The 21,360-nt window shown below is 42.3% G+C and overlaps 1 protein-coding gene across 1 annotated transcript in view; it reads right to left on the bottom strand.

Annotated features, from left to right (window-relative positions):
- Window positions 1-21,360, bottom strand: part of DSCAM (DS cell adhesion molecule) — a 414,232-nt gene that overhangs the window by 94,736 nt on the left and 298,136 nt on the right. Inside the window, exons 23-25 of the mRNA XM_040423076.1 lie at window positions 12,384-12,501; window positions 5,776-5,939; window positions 1,154-1,252 (exon numbers count right to left, since the gene is read on the bottom strand). Of these exons, the coding sequence (XP_040279010.1) occupies window positions 1,154-1,252; window positions 5,776-5,939; window positions 12,384-12,501 (381 nt within the window). The remainder of the gene's footprint in view (window positions 1-1,153; window positions 1,253-5,775; window positions 5,940-12,383; window positions 12,502-21,360) is intronic.

Here is a 21,360-nt window from a genome sequence, read left to right as displayed (position 1 = left end):
CATAAAATGTATCTGTATAGCGCCACCTGTGGTTTGTTCTTTTCCTTATTTCTTGTCAACCCCAATGAGGTGGTCGCAGGTGCTCAGTTTAAATCTTCAAAATGTCACCAGCTGTAGCAGTTACAGAGAAGGAGCTGCAGCTGAAAGGGCACAGTCCCTGAGAAAGAGCTCGTTCCCTGAGCTGCCAGCCTGAAATAAATCTAGCAGAGTAATTGGAGCTGTGAATGTGGAGATCTCTGGTCCCATGTGAGGTACAGGGCTGGTGTTGTCATGCACTTTATGGATGTCTGACTTTAAGCAACCTGGACTTTCAGAAGACTGGGAAAATTGTGACAACCAAAAGTAGGAGCTGTACGGTATGGGTTGTCCTCCAGAAAATGACACAATTTATGAACAAAATTCTGAAGAACCTAAAGAATTATGTTTTCACAGCATACCAAGCACAGCGCCACACACTGTATAGTGGCTCTGCTTGGTATTGCAGCCCAGGTCCATTGACTTGAAAAGGACTGAGCTGCAGACAGGTCATGTGACCAATGAATGTGATGTCACTGGCCAAGGAAGAGGCCGCAGTGCTCAAGGGAGTGGTCTCTTCAAACAGCTGGGAGTCAGACCCCCACCAATCAGATATCCTGAGGATTAGGTCATCAATATTCTACTCCTGGAAAATCATTTTATTTTAAAGGGATATGCTCTTTAACTTAAAAGGTAGGTAGACGTTTGCAATATTTTTCTAAGGCTCTAACATTTAAAAAATAAGCAAGTTTTCAAATAATCTAAATTAAGAATATTCTACGGTTTCGTGTATACAGCTTCTATGAAGACCTATCTGTCTCCATGGTAACAGACTACAAACAAGTCCTGTGTTGTCTAATCCAGTCATGCATGTCCACTGCTTTTCTGACAAGCTATAGAATGTATGATAGCAAGAAGAAGGGGACTGAGATCATTACAGAGATGTTCTTTAGATCATGGATAACGATAATTCCACCCAACTCCAACAACCCCTTAGAAACTTATAATTATAATCTTGTAAATATTGGCATCAATATCTCTTTTGTGGAATTTACATAAAGTCCTCATCATAAAAACCTAATCAAAAGATAAACAAGTCTCAAGACTGATCGGCCTCCAGACCTGGAAGCCATCTTACCTCGGATGGAGCTCCCTCCGTTGTCTCCTGGTATCCAGGAAAGGGTTATGGAAGAAGAAGTACTTTTGGACACTGTCAACCGAGGTTGGTCAGGAGGCACTAGAAGTAAAACAGTTTATGTGGTTAGATCCTCATGGTATATGATGTTTTTTGTCTCGTGGGTGTTTTTCTCTTGTCAGGGTGGTTTAATATAAGGACTTTATACTCCTCACAGGAACATGTCCATCAACATGTCAGGGAGTATTGTTGTGGAGAATTAAAATGGAGAAGTTTGGTGTACCTGAACAGACTGACAGATCAGTACAGGTCTGGACAGCTGCCTTATAGCCAAACAGACAGGTCTGATCTCAGGTTTGTGAGATGAGGTGGGGGAGATGGATGATCTCCTGGGACTCATATGGAAGAGTGAGTGCAGCTCTGGAGTATAATACAGGATGTAACTCAGGATCAGTACAGGATAAGTAATGTAATGTATGTACACAGTGACTCCACCTGCAGAATAGTGAGTACAGCTCTGGAGTATAATACAGGATGTAACTCAGGTTCAGTACAGGATAAGTAATGTAATGTATGTACACAGTGACTCCACCAGCAGAATAGGGAGTGCAGCTCTGGAGTATAATACAGGATGTAACTCAGGATCAGTACAGGGTAAGTAATGTACTGTATGTACACAGTGACTCCACCAGCAGAATAGTGAGTGCAGCTCTGGAGTATAATACAGGATGTAACTCAGGATCAGTACAGGGTAAGTAATGTACTGTATGTACACAGTGACTCCACCAGCAGAATAGTGAGTGCAGCTCTGGAGTATAATACAGGATGTAACTCAGGATCGGTACAGGATAAGTAATGTATGTACACAGTGACTCCACCAGCAGAAAAGTGAGTGCAGCTCTGAAGTATAATACAGCATATCATTCAGGATAGGATCAATACAGAAAAAGTAATGTAATTCAAGATGAGTGAATCGCTTGAAATTCAATTCAGGTTTTGATTTGGCCAAATCATCTGACAGATTTGATTTAGATCCAAACTAGTGTTGAGCGAACTTGTGTTTCAAGTTTGGAGTACAAGTTTCAGGTTATCTAAGAATCCCGTTATGGATTCAGCTACCACGGACCATAAGTTATGGTAGCGGAATTCATAAGAGAATTCTTAGATAACCCGAACCTGAACCTGAAACACAAGTTCGGTCATCCCTAATTCTAACTTAATTGGAAGTACTCCAACTGCCCTGAAATTTTGACAGTCTGAGGTCTTCTAGGACCAATTTTTTTCTCTCTACTCTCACATATTTTTTTTATTAATTTCTCTCCCCACAAAATAGGCCCCAAATCAAATCGCCAAAAATTCTGATTTGGATGCAACTTCAGTTTTAAATGTAAGAGAAAACAATTCAATGATTTGTATATCTCATAGACCCATATTTGATTCACAATAAATCACAGAACACATATCAGATGCTGAAAGTGAGAAATTTTTCCCATTTCTTAAAAAAAAAAAAAAAAAATTAGAAATTGAAAAATGCATCTAAAAATGTTGTAACAAATTCAGAAAAATGTTCCTCAACGTAAAATTGCAAAGACTTTGAACATCCCGCCTTCTATTGTACATAATCATCATCAGAAGAGTCAGAGAAATCCATGTGCACAAGGGACAAGGCCCAACGACTGTATTGGATGCTCCTGATCTACGGGTCCTCAGGCGGCACTGCATTAACCACAGGCCTGATTCTGTACCGGAAATCACTGCACGGATCGGGAACACTTCCAGAAATCACTGTCTGTGAGCACAGTTCACCGTGCAATCCACAAATGCAAGTTAAAGCTGCATCATGCAAAGAAGAAGCCATATGTGAACACAGTCCAGAAACGCTGTCGTCTTCTCGGGGAAAACTCATTTAAAACGGACTAAGGCAAAATAGAAAACTGTTCTGTGGTCAGAGAAATCTAAATTTTAAATTCCATTTAGAACCCACAGATGCCGTGTCCTGTGGACTCGAGAGGAGAGGGACCATCCAGCTTGTTATCAGCGGTTTTAGAACATTGTATGCTCCCATCCAGACAAGGTCTCTTTCAGGAAAGGCCTTGCATATTTTAGCAAGACAATGCTGAACCACATACTGCATCCATCACAACAGCAAGGCTTCACAGAAGAAGAGTCCGGGTGATGAACCGGCCGCCTGCAGTCCAGACCTTTCACCCATAGAAAAATCTGGCAAAGAAGACCCAGGACTGTGGAGGAGCTAGGATCCTACATCAGATAAGAATGGGACAAAGTTCCTCCCCCAAAGCTCCAGCAATTAGGCTCCTGACTTCCCAGATGTCTACAGACTGTTGTTAAAAGATAGTAGACATGGCCCAGTTCCAACTTTTTTGTTGCCACAATCAAGTTCTAAAGGAATTAATTTATTTCATGAAATGGTAAAATGTCTCACTTTCATCATTTGGTATGTGTTCTATAATCTACTGTGATGGAAATATGGTTCTAGGAGATTTGTAACTCATTGCATTCTGTTTTATCTACATTTCATACCCATACTTTTTCAGAAATGGGGCTGTACATAGTGTATATTTACATTCTATACAATTTGGCAATTGCCCCCATTGTTATTCCCCATGCATTGTGTTTTCAAGACATGAAGATCCAGAAGTGACTTGAGCCCAGCATTCCCCGAGCCTGCAGTGTGCATTAGTGATAAACAGGGTGTTCTTGGATTAGTGTAGATAGCACCTGGCGGACACCTGCCTACAAACACTGGATGGCGGCACTCTGCACAACAATGGCCTCTGAGAGCTGTATATAGCTCATTACCATATAAATAGTATATTTACTGAGCAGGAAGATTACATGTCAGCTCTGTAATAACTAACTACATAAACCGCCAGCTCAAAGGGAAAGACTGGAAAGAGGGAAAACGCTTAGCGGGGAATTTATCATGAGGGGAATGTTTGAAGTCAGTTTTGCTTGAATCTGTGTTGGAGTACTTTATGTCACATTTATCAAATGTCGCAAAACTCTTACGCAAATGAGTGAAGAAGTCTTATTTTGCGACTTTTTGAACACAGAATTCTGGAGTGAAGGCATGATAAATCTGGGCCTTAGTAATATAGTAGCTATACAATTGAGCAGTATTATAGTAGTTATATTCTTGTAGAGATGAGCAGTATTACAGTAGTTATATTCTTGTACATGGGAGCAGTATTATAGTAGTTATATTCTTGTACATAGGAGCAGTATTATAGTAGTTATATTCTTGTACATAGAAGCAGTATTACAGTAGTTATATTCTTGTACATAGGAGCAGTATTATAGTAGTTATATTCTTGTACACAAGAGGTAGTATTATAGTAGTTATATTCTTGTACATAGGAGCTGTATTATAGTAGTTATATTCTTGTACATAGGAGCAGTATTATAGTAGTTATATTCTTGTACACAAGAGGTAGTATTATAGTAGTTATATTCTTGTACATAGGAGCAATATTATAGTAGTTATATTCTTGTACATAGGAGGCAGTATTATAGTAGTTATATTCTTGTACATAGGAGCTGTATTATAGTAGTTATATTCTTGTACATAGGAGCAGTATTATAGTAGTTATATTCTTGTACATATGAACAGTATTATAGCAGTTATATTCTTGTACATCGGAGCAGTATTATAGTAGTTATATTCTTGTACATAGGAGCAGTATTATAGTAGTTATATTCTTGTACATAGGAGCAGTATTATAGTAGTTATATTCTTGTACATAGGAGCAGTATTATAGTAGTTATATTCTTGTACATAGGAGCAGTATTATAGTAGTTATATTCTTGTACATAGGAACAGTATTATAGCAGTTATATTCTTGTACATAGGAGCAGTATTATAGTAGTTATATTCTTGTACATAGGAGCAGTATTTTAGTAGTTATATTCTTGTACATAGGAGCAGTATTATAGTAGTTATATTCTTGTACATAGGAGCAGTATTATAGTAGTTATATTCTTGTACATAGGGGTCAGTATTATAGTAGTTATATTCTTGTACATAGGGGTCAGTATTATAGTAGTTATATTCTTGTACATAGGGGTCAGTATTATAGTTATTATTTTCTTCTACAGAGAGGGCAATTCATCTTTCAATTAACAGAGTATACATTATTGGTTCATTATATTTCATCCGCACATGCTCTACACAGGTGTGGTAGTTTTTTTGGTTGCCCCAAGGTACTTCAATCTAAAGGCCTCCATACACATTAGTGTACAGTCGGCCAACTCTCTAATGTGTGTGGGGAGCTTCTCTCAATCTAGAATAGATAATGTCGAGAAAGAGAAGGATTGGATGAAGTTTATATTTTGGCCCGATTCTTTTGTTCTACCTAGAAATAATCCACCACTAGAAGTGTCATGTCGGCCAAGCTGAACGTGTATGTGTATGAGGGATCTGGGAGGGAGTCGGGAGAGATAACTCCCAACAGCTACTGAATATGTATACCTAGCTTTAGTCTCAAGGATTACATTTTGTCTTTCATTTTCCTAACTGGACAAAAGATCATATTTGGTAGCACATCAATTACACCATGTTGCTGTAGAGAAACAACAAATAAAAAGGACTTGAGCTGGATCCGTACCTTGAACCTGTAGATTTAGGACAATCTCCTCTGATCCCCAGGTGTTTGAGGCAGAACAACTGTAATACCCAGAATCCTCTGCTTTCACCGTCCGGATGATAAAGCTTCCATTGCTGTAGACGCTTCTTCGCCCATCATTCGTTACTAGACTGGGTGTCCCGTTACTACCTCACAGGAAACAAAAATCATAAATTAAAGGAATTACAATCAAAATCCGTTGGGACTGAGGAGTCACATTTATTTGCTTTGTTTTTCACACCCTTATTAAAAGTTTCTGACTAGTGGAACTATGCATTGAACTCCCATGTGCTATCGGTCAAAGGTCTATGTTGGCGAGAACGAGGCAGTCTATGGTCAGCCTTAGTCAACATCTGACTATCTGTAATTTTATAATCTCAAAATCGACTAATTTCCATGTCAGACTCTTCGGAGCTGGAGACACTCCACCATTACCTCAATGATTTCTGTATGCCATCAGAACTCATGTGGACAGGGGTTGTTCTAACAGGACTAGGCTTGGACAGCAGAACATAGGGTTGCCCCACCTAAGGATTCTTGTATGCTAACATTTTAGCTCCTGAAGTGAGAAAATCTCATAGATTCTCAATTAGGTTACCTAAAAATTGTGTTAAAATATGATACAGAATCCATGGAAAGAGATCCGAGTCTGACTCTTGGATTTCTTCAGTGGATTTGAAGTCTGTACTGCCACAGGTCCAGATTAGTCCCATTCAATGTGGGTGGCTAAACCACCATAGTTTCCAAGGCCACGTAAACTGCAACACAGATTTCCACTGAAAGCAATAGAAAGTAAACGCTGTGTAAAGATAACCTATGGGAGGCAGTCAACATGGACGTGTCCAATCTTTAAAGGGGCAAGAGTAGAAGCATGGACAGTCTATATGGTTTGTCTATCTTTGGTTGCAAGTCAATCATACTGTCTGTTTGTTGCTCATGCTTGGATGGTCCGGTCTCCCATCTTCAAGACTTCTCCCGAGCTGCACCAGTTTCCTGGAATGCCCTACCCCAAGCAATTAGGTTAATTCACAACATACCAAGTTTTACGGGCTCCGTAAAAACACATCTTTTAAGAGTAGCCCATCACATACCCGAATTCTACTCTTCTCCATTCACACCCTTTCCTTCAAAATCATTCTTCAGAGCCTGATCCATCATCCGAAACTATCCATCACACCCCATGGTCTCTGAAGCTCTACAGATATCAACTGATGACAGCTCATGCAGCTTTATATCTACTCCCCTATTGTGCTAAGATGGCTGGACCATTGTACAGAGCAAACACTTTTACCTTTTGTGTCACCTTTTCTCCTCATAGATTGTAAGCTCTTGTGAGCTCATAGATTGTAAGATCCCGTTTGTTGTCTGATTCTGTTTGTACATGGACCCTGCTCTGAGGAATATCTTGGTGCTATATAAATAAAGTTTACTATTATTATTATTGCATTAGGCTGTGTTCATCTTTGCCAGGAAGTGAACACAGCCTAAAACGTAGTTTACCAACTGGAAAAGCCAAACTGCATTGAGAAGTTTCAATTCACTTGTCTTCCAGCTAATCTCCCTGACATCAGGTGTTTTCTGCAGCCTTTGGTCTCGATGTAAATGCACAGCTGGCAGCTATTGAACTATGGGTTATTTACTTTTGGCCCAGTCATTGAAAATTGAAGAGTTAACAGAAGCCCGTCATTTAGTTCTTACTCTCACGCAGCTACTGAAATTTTCATTACTTTCTATCGCATCTTGGAATGCGATAAAGATTCATGACTTTGCATAACCCTCTTCCGCCACCTCGAATAAACAGTAAATGATACAGTTAATTTAGCAGTTGGACTGGATATCTGCCATATGCCGCTCATCCATCATATCTGTGAAACCATTCTTCAGCAGCCGCGTATCTCGGAACAGATGAATGGCCCCATCTGTCCTAGTGTCGCGGCTGCCTTAAAGGAGACGGAAGTACAAATAATGTGCCGTCACTGCCATGGCATTACCTCATGGTAGAGGCCTTGTGCGGTGCTTCTAAAGTTAACCAGACACCTTCAAAATAAAGGTGGGGAAATACCATTTTTCATTTTGTGATATTTCCATGCCCATTCCCCCCAACAAAGGGTAGTGTCAGATTAGAGAGAAGGGATTGGATTGGATTTTATTTTTCAAAAACAGCACCACACATGTGCCCATGGGTTGTGCTTGGTATTGCAGCTCAGCTATAACCACTTGAATGGGGCTGAACTGCAATACCAGATACAGCCCATGGACAAGAGTGGCGCTGGTTCCGGGGGAGGGGTGGGGGCGGACTTTTTTCTACAAGATTTGTCAACTTTTAAAACGGACATTAAGGAGATTCCACAAAGAGTCACATAAGGTGAGGTGCTATGGGCATTGGGAAAATAATTGTCCTTATGCCTCCCCTTTTATATAGGACAGGGGTGGAGAACCTCTGGAATAATTTCATATGGCCCCCGGCTCCCTGCCCCCCTGCCAGAGCATACCGTATTTTTCGGGCCCCGCTCTGTGTCCTGACACGTACAGCGTCAGGAGGTAGTGCACATGGGCACACACTATGAGTCTGATCGCTGCTGGGGGGTCTGATGGGGGTTGGGGAGTTGATGTGAGGCCGATTGGGACTGGGCGGTCTGATCTAAGGCTAATGGAGGCTGGGGGGTCTGATGGGAGGCTGATGGAGATTGGAGCGGGGGTCTGATCTGAGGCTGAAGGAACTTGGGGGGGGTCTGATCTAATTATGTTTGACCAAATATTTTTAAGTTTAGAATTTTGTATGGCCTGCGAATAATGTAAGAAATATCCAAATGGCCCTCAGCAGCAAAAAGGTTCCCCATCCCTGATATAGGACATGCCCTAATCCTAGATTATTTGAATTACAAATAGAACCTATGACCCCACTACTAGTGATGAGCGACAAACCAAATCCGCTCAAAAATCAGTCTCCTTGAGCACCTAAATGGACCCTCTATGCCCCTATATACCCCCGATCCTCTAGATAAATACAGTCCCCTTACCAGACCCTCTAAAGCAGGGGTGCAAAACCTGGGGCCCCGGGGCCACTTAAAGTCCTCAATACCATTCTGTGTGGCCCTTAACCATCTGGTAGAAGACATGTATGTCTATGTCTTGTAGCTGCTCACATGTGTTTCATGTACTCTCCTACTAGATGGGAGTCCTGGAAGTGTAATTAGACATTTATGATATATACTGTATGTTCAATGCCATAAATATAGTATTTCAGTTGGTAATACCCATTTAAGTTTTATTTTCAGCCCTTGGAATTGGTTCAGGCTGACCATGTGGCCCCCAAACAGAAATGGTTGTGCATCCCTGATCTAAAGCATACACACTCTAGATCCCTTGATGCAAATTCAAGACCAAATATCCCTTAATAAAAATAAAAAAAACAGACCCCTCTTCCAATACAGAATCCCCTGCACAACCTCTGGACACAAGCAATCGGCTGTTGTTTGTAGCTGTAAGGGTTCAATTTCCCTGCAGCGCCATTGAAGGAGAAATTAAGCGTTACACACTGCTCAGTCAAATGTATGGACTGTTTGAGTAATACAGGACAGGACATGTCCTCCAGAGAGTGAGAGACGTTCTTTGTAACCGCTCTCGACTCTGACCAAGAGATAAGGATCCTGAACAGGAGACAGGGTGGATGAAGCCTCTTTGAGAATGTGTCACTAATATCATATATATACACTGCTCAAAAAAATAAAGGGAACACAAAAATAACACATCCTCGATCTGAATTAATTAAATATTCTTCTGAAATACTTTGTTCTTTACATAGTTGAATGTGCTGACAACAAAATCACACAAAAATAAAAAAAATGGAAATCAAATTTTTCAACCTATGGAGGTCTGGATTTGGAGTCACACTCAAAATTAAAGTGGAAAAACACACTACAGGCTGATCCAACTTTGATGTAATGTCCTTAAAACAAGTCAAAATGAGGCTCAGTAGTGTGTGTGGCCTCCACGTGCCTGTATGACCTCCCTACAACGCCTGTGCATGCTCCTGATGAGGTGGCGGACGGTCTCCTGAGGGATCCCCTCCCAGACCTGGACTAAAGCATCTGCCAACTCCTGGACAGTCTGTGGTGCAACGTGACGTTGGTGGATAGAGCGAGACATGATGTCCCAGATGTGCTCAATAGGATTCAGGTCTGGGGAACGGGCGGGCCAGTCCATAGCATCAATGCCTTCGTCTTGCAGGAACTGCTGACACACTCCAGCCACATGAGGTCTAGCATTGTCTTGCATTAGGAGGAACCCAGGGCCAACCGCACCAGCATATGGTCTCACAAAGGGTTTGAGGATCTCATCTCGGTACCTAATGGCAGTCAGGCTACCTCTGGCGAGCACATGGAGGGCTGTGCGGCCCTCCAAAGAAATGCCACCCCACACCATTACTGACCCAATGCCAAACCGGTCATGCTGGAGGATGTTGCAGGCAGCAGAACGTTTTCCACGGCGTCTCAAGACTCAGTGTGAACCTGCTTTCATCTGTGAAGAGCACAGGGCGCCAGTGGCGAATTTGCCAATCTTGGTGCTCTCTGGCAAATGCCAAACGTCCTGCACGGTGTTTGGCTGTAAGCACAACCCCCACCTGTGGACGTCGGGCCCTCATATCACCCTCATGGAGTCTGTTTCTGACCGTTTGAGCAGACACATGCACATTTGTGGCCTGCTGGAGGTCATTTTGCAGGGCTCTGGCAGTGCTCCTCCTGTTCCTCCTTGCACAAAGGCGGAGGTAGCGGTCCTGCTGCTGGGTTGTTGCCCTCCTACGGCCTCCTCCACGTCTCTTGATGTACTGGCCTGTCTCCTGGTAGCGCCTCCATGCTCTGGACACTACGCTGACAGACACAGCAAACCTTCTTGCCACAGCTCGCATTGATGTGCCATCCTGGATAAGCTGCACTACCTGAGCCACTTGTGTGGGTTGTAGACTCCGTCTCATGCTACCACTAGAGTGAAAGCACCGCCAGCATTCAAAAGTGACCAAAACATCAGCCAGGAAGCATAGGAACCGAGAAGTGGTCTGTGGTCACCACTGCAGAACCACTCCTTTATTGGGGTGTCTTGCTAATTGCCTATAATTTCCACCTGTTGTCTATCCCATTTGCACAACAGTATGTGAAATTGATTGTCACTCAGTGTTGCTTCCTAAGTGGACAGTTTGATTTCACAGAAGTGTGATTGACTTGGAGTTACATTGTGTTGTTTAAGTGTTCCCTTTATTTTTTTGAGCAGTGTATATTTTAGTCTGTTCTTAAATTCAGTTTTATTTTCGGATTGTAGATTTCAATTTTCTGTAAAATGATCTTGGGAGTGACCATTTAGAGATGTGCTTTACAGAAGCCTCATGGACCATAGGAACCTGTAGTCTAGAAATGACTGATTGACTTTTATGAGACAGTGTTGTGGACATGCTCTGTGACCTGTACAGAGGCCATTGTGCAGGGAGGGGGAAGAGGTGAGCTGTGACATCGCCTATTGTGAATGATGAATGCCGTTTTATCTACCGTATATATAGGTGTTACCTGTCATTGTAATGCCAATGATAATGAGAAGACTGCTGGAAAGTGATCTCTACAGAACAGGATGTATCAGCCTATTATGAGGATCAGTGGCCAGAGTAAAAACTGCAAGATATCAGGATTCATTTTTTAATACACAGAAATAGAAAATTTAAAAATATATCACAAAAAATCCCTAAAAACTTTATTTAAACAATAGGTCATTTTCTGATGAAGATAAGTTTAGCTTGTGCTCCCTGTGGCCCTACCATATGGAAGTTACAGCTGGAATATGGAAAGTTCTGCAGGGGAAGGCTGTACATCTAGTAAGACTTGTCAGATATATACTGTATATCACAGTATGCCCTACCTTACAGAGATGGTCCATGAGCTGACTTGGCATCTGTCAAAACCTAATAAATGTTGTATTGATCCCACTAGATGTTAAGAGAATCTGCAGAACTGGGCTGTTGAAGGAGCAGGAGCTGTATGTCACCATAAAACGAGAATTTGTCTTGATATTGATTCAGAACTGACATGTTACCCATGAATTACTTTATATTAGAACCCGACTGAGCAATACAGTGAAGCCTGACTGAAGTCGAAGCTGAGGTCACAACGATGGCAACAGTGGAGTCAGGCTGACCTACCAGATTACAGGAGGAACCTAGGAAAGGCTCAGGCTCCTCTAACATGGATGTGATTTTGGAGCAATCACTGGTCACTAGAGGTTATTTCTTATGGGACGATTTACACATCAACATATTAGAACTCGTGGAAAATGATGCATGGTTTGTAGAGATGGATGGTGGGATCTCGAAACCAGGGAACCCTATGGTGTGATATAGAGGAGCAAAAAGACAACCACCTTTTCAGTATAAATCCCTTTACTACCATCATCGGAAATCCTACTGTGGTGGCGTAATGTATCTCCGAAGAGACAAAGTCCCCAACATTTTAAATATTAATGTAAAAAAACAAAACAAAAAACAGCTAAGGAATATATAACATCCTTCTACCATTTTTCGGGCTTTTGCACATTTGGTTGCTGGTTACCTTTCCTTCATCCATTTGATTGTAGGGGAAGGGTCACCAACTGCTTTGCAGGGCAGGACAATATCTCTCATCCATGGTGTGGTCACAGTGCCACTGAAGGTCAAAATTCGGGCAGGAGCTGTTGAAAAAAACATGACGTTAATGCTGCTGTCATTTTATGAGCTTGAATAGTTTATAGAAAGTAGAGCCTATAGTCCTTGAGGAACTCTCAAGAGAGTAACTCAACTGACCTATGACCACGTCTAGTAGGGTGGAGATTCACAGCTAGTTCCGGAATATGCTATAGCTCTCCTCCTGATATCTACAGTGGACAAGCTGGAGGGTACATGGTGTTATGGGGAAAGTTTTATTTTTCTCATCTTCCTACAGCCTGTAGTACCGTTTCCCTCTCTCAGCAAATAGTCTGACACAGCCTCACTAACCAAGAAATACTGTATGTCTGCTGCAATATAGTAAATGGTAGGCAAGGAGGAAGTAAGAGGCGGGAGATGCAGCTGCAGTTTCTTTCTCTTTTACTTTCCCGCTAGTTATGAGATGATACTTTTCACAGATCTATTAATAGGTCATAGACTAAGGGATCTAATAACACAAAAAAAAATATCCAACGTCTCAGACATTAGATGTACTCATTGAGATAATATTTCCTGCCAACCACTGTCCCTTAGTTAGGGCTTTTATCTAATGCATATGGACACCTCAAATTGTCTGTAGTCCATGGGGAACTTTAGTACTAAGCATTCTGGATAAGAAGTTGAAAACCAGCATTAAGCCCAGTTATATTTAGTCTATCCATGTGTACACGTTAATTTCAGCGCAAGAAAAATAAAAACAAGAAAAACAATAAAACAAACATACAGAAAACAAATTAAAAAGCACTAATGGCCAATAATGGCCATAATGGTTTAAACTTCTACTTGAAAAATCCCCGGTATTTTATGAAGCTATTCATCGGAGGCTTTTTATTATCCAGAGGGTGATTCTCTGCACAAGGACGTCCTTGAAGGCAACAGAAAGGAAACCAGATGCTGGTAATTGTATTCTCAGGCAATGCTATATGCTGTATGGGAGGGGAAGGGAGTCACCAGATCTTTGGCAAAATGTAAAAAAAAATATATTCTTGAGATTAAAACAGGAGCATGAATTATTAAGCATGCCGTCACCTCTGGCTCCTGCACACGTCCTTTCAACGTCCCGAAGGTGAAGAGGCTTCCATAACTAGGGAAACTCAGCTCGGAATTAAAGCATGAGAACATTAGGGCCTCACTAGCCTTGTTCCTGTAGGGTCAGCAATTCATCATATTCAGACAGATAACTCTGCTCGTAGTACATCTAATTAATTAGACCTTAATTGCCCAAGTGGCACTTTGGTAGTCTATGCCTGCAATGCATAGGATGGAGTGTGGCCTGCAAGCTCAGAGAAACATTAAACTTGTAGGTACACACATATGGCCAGGGACCAGCACTTACCCTATGTCCTGGCAGGACATATGGATGACATGTCCTTGCTAAGGACCACTGTTTATGAGCCAGAGATCTGGAAAGTATCAGTGGCTCTTGCTCTGACCACCTTGTAAGACTATATTTGGCTTGCTATACACAAGGAGGTATAGACCCAGGTGTCCACAGGTTGGCCTAAAAGCTACCTTTAAGTGACCATGGGCATCCTGATTTGGTAAGGTAGTTCAAAAGCTGAAAGTGCCACCAAAATGGTGACTTAATAACCACTTGGGGATGGGAAACCCACTTGATTAGTAGGGTGCACTTGTGTAACGCCCCAGAGTGGCATTACCACTTCTGCACCCCGCTACTGTCTCCTATGGGCTAATATAGTGTCATCTTATGCATTTATTTCAGGTCCAAACACTGTGCATTTCTAATGTTGGTAACTGTTGTTGGAGGGTGGAGTTCTAGTTAGAGTCAGTTCTAGTTTACCCTCTGCCAAGGGAGGGTGTGCATGCAGCAGGTGCACGTCCCTGCTGGACGTGCCTTGCCCAAGCCAGCTAGAGCACCTTCAGCTCTGCTGGATGTGGAGGCAACAGCTTGGAGCCTCTGAAGCCAGGAGGAGATTTCCCTGGACAAATCTAGAGTCAGGCAACAGAGAGAAGTTGCAGCAGACAGCTAAAGCAAAGTTATTCAGTAAGCCTGTCAACACAGCAGAGCCAGAGAGCACCAGATAGCAGAGTTGAGTTTGTTCGCCTGCCAGAGTTAATGCTAAAGCCTGCTGGGAACCAAGACAAAGACTGAAACTGTTGGAGAAACGATTATGCAAAGTAAAGCTGTTATTGAACTTCATCACAAGGTCTGGACTCAATCTATTTGATCATCCCCTTCATCAACAATCCCCCTTTCATTGCTTCGGGGTCAACACCTGGTGTCCAGCATATCCAGGTAGGAGCACCATGACACATGCACCAACATTAAGGGACATTTAGGCCACCCTACACCACTGGCATTCCTACACCTGGGTACTATCCACAGTATCACTAAAAGGGGCCCTGTGCCCTTGTTGCTTCATTGCAACTGGCGTCACGAAACAAGTACTAGTACGCTTAAAGGGCCCTGGGGTGAGGCGCCCGCTGCACTTGCATATCCACCACTTTCATTCTGTAGAACTCACACTCCTCTATTGTACAGCCCAGCTGTCTGACTACATACAAGGAAGTTTTATACTCCCCAGCCATTAGGCTGTGTGGCTGAGCACGAACATATTTTTGTGCCAGTTGAGTGTATTTTGCACATTGTTCATCACAAGATATTTCAGAGACTGGTGTCCTCCTAAAGATGTGTAAAGTGGGGGTGTCCATCTGGTTTCTCACTCCCCTTGCAACCCATCTCCCTCTTCTGGGGGAGCTAAAGTTAGATATTAAACTGTGGCTATCTTCTTCCACTGGATCGTAAGCCATGGAAGGAAGTGTCTGAACCAGGTGTTTATGGATCTAATGACTTTTAATAAGTAATTCTTCTAAATCAAGTGTGGCCAACCTTACAGACACAAAGAGCCAAAAAAACAACAACGTATGACTACCAGGAGCCACAAGCTATACACGATTCACCGTATTTCTCACCCTACAAGATGCACCTAGGTTTTAACAAAGAAAAATAAGAGAAAAAAAGATTTTTCATCTAATCTGAGATCTGCTAAAAATATATTTTTCTTATTTTTCATTAGCAGAGAAAAAAAAGAATATATTTTTCATCAGACCTCAGATCAGACTCCTAAATCAGATCCCCAATCCTCATCTGACCTAAAATAAGATCCCCAAACCTCATCAGACCTTCAAATCAGACCCCCAATGCTCGGATCAGACAACACAAACCAGACTCCCAGTGTCAGACCCTCAGTGCTCAGATCTCCCTCCCCCAATACTCAGATCTCCCCCCATGCTCAGATCTGCCCCCCATGCTCAGATCAGACCCCCATGCTCAGATCAGGACTCCCCCACGCTCAGATCAGGACTCCCCCACGCTCAGATCAGGACTCCCCCACGCTCAGATCAGGACTCCCCCACGCTCAGATCAGGACTCCCCCACGCTCAGATCAGGACCCCCCCACGCTCAGATCAGGACTCCCCCACGCTCAGATCAGGACTCCCCCACGCTCAGATCAGGACTCCCCCACGCTCAGATCAGGACTCCCCCACGCTCAGATCAGGACTCCCCCATGCTCAGATCAGGACTCCCCCACGCTCAGATCAGGACTCCCCCACGCTCAGATCAGGACTCCCCCACGCTCAGATCAGGACTCCCCCACGCTCAGATCAGACCCCCATTGCCCAGATCAGGACACCCCCCATTTCTCAGATCAGAACCTCCCATGCTTAGATCAGACCCCCATGCTCAGTTCTATAATTTAAAAAAAATCTCTACCGTCTCCTGATCAGGCACCTGCTTTTCTGAAAGTCTGACACGCTCTCCACTGTGACCTGATGAGCACAACGTCAGGTCGCAATGCGTGTCTCCACGTACTAAGTTCTCACACTGTGTGCATCAGGACGTAGTGGAGAGTGAGCTGGAGCTGCAAAGTAGTAACAGTGTCCGATCAGGAAAAAGAGATCTGAGCATGGGGTGGAGAGTGAGCCGGCCTGACTGCTTCCCGGCTCCACAGCTAGAGCCGCACTTGAAGAAGCAAAGAGCTGCATGCGGCTCAAGAGCCACAGGTTGGCCACCCCTGTTCTAAATTAACTAACTGTGGGTAGGTGTAAATGGACCATTTAAGGTCCTGGAAAAAATACAACTTGCAACTACGTTTTGTTTTTTCAAGCTTCTTTGGATGATGCTGAGCCACATGGGAGCTGTGAAGAAGAAACTGAGAATACTTGCCAAGAGAATAAAATATCAAATGATAATAAACATGTCAACGACTTACAGTTATGGCACCCTCAAATTTTCATGACTTATTTAGGACATGAATGAGAACGTATCTATCTAATAAAAATGTTCAACAAAAATTTGACCACAGAGCATTAAAGTGGCTGTTGCGTGAGGACAAAACTTTTCATATTCCCCATTAGGACATCATAAAGTGAGGTGCACCACTCAGGATCCCCTCTGAAGAACAAAAAGTTGTCTACCATGGGGGGCCTTAGGGTACTTTCACACTTGCGTTAAACTTTTCCGGCGCTGAGTTCCGTCCTAGGGGCTCAATACCGGGAAAAAACTGATCAGTTTTATCCCCATGCATTCTGAATGGAGAGCAATCCGTTCAGTATGCATCAGGATGTCTTCAGTTCAGTCACTGTAGGTTTTTGGACGGAGAAAATTCCTCAGCATGCTGCGGTATTTTCTCCGTCCAAAATTCTGGAACACTTGCCGGAATGCCGGATCCGGCATTATTTTCCAGTGAGATGCATTAATGCCGGATCCGGACCCAAGCGTTCCGGAAAAACTGATCCGGTTTTGCGGTCTGTGCATGCGCAGACCTTTAAAAATGTGAAAAAGATAAACGGACACAAACGGAGAGATGGATCCGGTATTGCAATGCATTTGTGAGACGGATCCGCATCCGGATCAGTCTACAAATGGTATCCGTTTGCATACAGATTGCAGATTGGGGGCATATATGGACAACACTTAAGTATGTATAGACATGCTTATAAATTACAGGGGCATATATACATATCTATACATACACATATATACTGGACCCATATACAGGGGACATATACATCTATATATACTGGGACATATATAATGCAAACATATATCCCCACTGGCCATTCAGGGCAAATATATATGTATGTATGATGGCGCAAGGCAAACGTGGTGCCCATATTCAAAAAAGGATCAAGGTCCTCCACAGGTAATTATAGACCAGTTAGTTTAACTTCTGTTGTGGGAAAACTGTTTGAAGGAATCTTAAGGGACTATATACAGGAGTATGTGACTATAAATAATATTATAAGTGATAACCAGCATGGGTTTACCAAGGACAGAAGTTGTCAGACTAACCTGATTTGGTTTTATGAGGAGGTAAGTAGTAGCCTGGACAGAGGGGCGGCTGTGGATGTAGTGTTTCTGGATTTTGCAAAGGCTTTTGATACTGTCCTTCATAGACGTTTAATAGGTAAAGTAAGGTCTATAAGCTTGGAAAGTATAGTCTGTAATTGGATTGAAAACTGTCTGAAGGACCGTGTCCAGAGAGTTGTGGTCAATGATTCCTATTCAGAATGGTCCTAGGTTATAAGTGCTGTACCCCAATGTTCAGTGCTGGGCCCTTTATTATTTAATTTATTTATTAATGATATTGAGGACGGGATTAATAGCACCATTTCTATTTTTGCAGATGACACTAAGCTGTGTAGAACTGTACAGTCTATGGAAGATGTCCATATACTACAAGCTGACTGGGACACTCTGAGTGATTGGACATCAACTTGGCAAATGAGGTTCAATGTGGACAAATGTAAAGTTCTGCATCTTGGTAGTAATAATCTCCGTGCTTCATATGTCCTAGGGGATGTAGCACTGGGAGAGTCACTTATAGAGAAGGATTTGGGTGTCCTTGTGGATGGTAGATGAAATTATAGAATACAATGTCAATCAGCTGCTTCTAAGGCCACCAGGATATTGTCATGCATTAAACGAGGCATGGACACGCGGGGCAGGGATGTAATACTACCACTTTACAAAGCCTTGGTGCAGCCTCATCTGGAATACGCAGTCCAGTTCTGGGCACCAGTCCATAGAAAGGATGCACTACAGCTGGAAAAATTACAGAGGAGAGTGATTAAAATGATAAGGGGCACAGAGGGTCTTCGTTATGAAGAAATATTGAAAGAATTTAATTTATTTAGTCTTGAGAAGAGACGTCTAAGGAAGGACATGATTAACCTATACAAGTATATAAATGGGCCATACAAAAAATACGGCGAAAAGCTGTTCCATGTAAAATGTGCTCAAAAGACAAGGGGGCGCTGCCTCCGACTGGAGAAGAAAAAGTTCAGTCTCCAGAAGCGTCAAAGCTTCTTTACTGTAAGAACTGTGAATCTGTGGAATAGACTTCCTCAGGACGTGGTCACAGCAGGAACAGTGGACAGTTTCAAAAAGGGTTTAGACGAATTCTTAAAAGTAAAAAACATAAATGCTTATGAAAACGTGTAGAAATCTCACTTCTTTCTGGGATTTGCGTCCCCATCTATCCCTTGGTTGAACTTGATGGACGTTTCTCTTTTTTCTACCGTATTAACTATGTAACTATATAGATCAACAATGGGGATACATATATACAGTACAGACCAAAAGTTTGGACACACCTTCTCATTCAAAGAGTTTTCTTTATTTTCATGACTATGAAGGCATCAAAACTATGAATTAACACATGTGGAATTATATACATAACAAACAAGTGTGAAACAACTGAAAATATGTCATATTCTAGGTTCTTCAAAGTAGCCACCTTTTGCTTTGATTACTGCTTTGCACACTCTTGGCATTCTCTTGATGAGCTTCAAGAGGTAGTCCCCTGAAATGGTCTTCCAACAGTCTTGAAGGAGTTCCCAGAGATGCTTAGCACTTGTTGGCCCTTTTGCCTTCACTCTGCGGTCCAGCTCACCCCAAACCATCTCGATTGGGTTCAGGTCCGGTGACTGTGGAGGCCAGGTCAACTGGCGCAGCACCCCATCACTCTCCTTCATGGTCAAATAGCCCTTACTTTCAAAGTTTTCCCAATTTTTCGGCTGACTGACTGACCTTCATTTCTTAAAGTAATGATGGCCACTAGTTTTTCTTTACTTAGCTGCTTTTTTCTTGCCATAAAACAAATTCTAACAGTCTATTCAGTAGGACTATCAGCTGTGTATCCACCTGACTTCTCCTCAACGCCACTGATGGTCCCAACCCCATTTATAAGGCAAGAAATCCCACTTATTAAACCTGACAGGGCACACCTGTGAAGTGAAAACCATTTCAGGGGACTACCTCTTGAAGCTCATCAAGAGAATGCCAAGAGTGTGCAAAGCAGTAATCAAAGCAAAAGGTGGCTACTTTGAAGAACCTAGAATATGACATATTTTCAGTTGTTTCACACTTGTTTGTTATGTATATAATTCCACATGTGTTAATTCATAGTTTTGATGCCTTCAGTGTGAATCTACAATTTTCATAGTCATGAAAATAAAGAAAATTCTTTGAATGAGAAGGTGTGTCCAAACTTTTGGTCTGTACTGTATATATACGGCTACCTGGCACTTCCCTCTACACTACCACCTTCCCAGCGGACTGCATTGACTATAATGGGGTCTGGCAGAGATCCAGCCACTACCCAAGAAAAATTTGCCAAGACTTAGCGGGACAAAAACCTCTGTGTGCAGCGTTTTTTGTCCAGCCGATTATCGGTATTGTCTACTGGATATTCTGACTGGAACACCCGGCCATAGGTGTGAAAGAAACCTTACAAAGGAATTTAAGTACTTGCTCCGAAGTAGTACTACAGTAATCTAGAAATAAGAAATTAAGGTTCATTATAATGTCTTATAAAAACTGTTAGGGGTGGATCAGTCAGCCCAATGTTGATAGATCCCATGCTGAAGGGACTGTTCAAATTTGCCTTTTTGCCCTGTGCAGTCATCAATCTTTCAAGGAGCTACCTGAATATAACAATCTGGAGGCATTTTTAATATCCCTAAACAAGGGCACCAATACTTTTGCAATCCTAAACATCTTTATGTAGGGACCTGCACCCAGAAATACCCTAGGGGCACATTTTAGTTTAACTTTAGGGGGTCAAACCTAAACAATTCCAATGTATCAGTTTACTGACCCCTGTAATTGAAAATTACATAATAGAGCTACAAAACACACATCTAATAGCAATTTTTCCTATTCTTGGCTGTTTTTCTTATCCTCCTCTGTGTAAAGTGGGGGGTGGCAATAGTGTAAGGATGGAAATGAATGGATTTGGAGTTGGTGGGCTACAGAAAAACAAGGCGCTAAAAAATATTAGAATGTGTATTTTGGGGAGCTGAAAAGGGATTGGAAGAATATTGGCTTAAGGGGAGAAGATAATGAAGGATCCTAGAAAGAGGAAAGGGAGAAACTTCTTAATTTCCACTAGCAAGAAGAATTCTGAACAACTATCCTTTTGAGGGTTACCCTGAAATCTACATTGTTGTATCAACCAATGGGATGCTGGCTTAACTAAAAATACTAATGATGTCCCATCACAGGTATATGAGGACCCCTTTTTGAATTCGGAAGTCTGTTATGGATGGTCAACATTGTTCCGGTAGGGGTTGTCCTACAGAACTGATTCATAAGACACTGTATGGGTGAAGAGACATTGACTAATTTGTTACCTTGAGTCCATACAAATGGGTACTGCTGGGCAATGACCTTCCATTGACGATCTTCAAGCAGAGTTTGTGAAGGTCCAAGAACTTTATAATGTGTGCAATATGTTATAATAAAGAGCTAAAGGGCCTTTTTTGGACTAGCTTTTCATTTCTAATTTGTGTTTCAGTGCAAAGAACATCAATTCTCA

The sequence above is a fragment of the Bufo bufo genome, chromosome 3 (assembly GCF_905171765.1).
Source record: "Bufo bufo chromosome 3, aBufBuf1.1, whole genome shotgun sequence".
NCBI classification, from domain to species: domain Eukaryota; kingdom Metazoa; phylum Chordata; class Amphibia; order Anura; family Bufonidae; genus Bufo; species Bufo bufo.
This window is presented reverse-complemented; position numbering and strand designations above follow the sequence as displayed.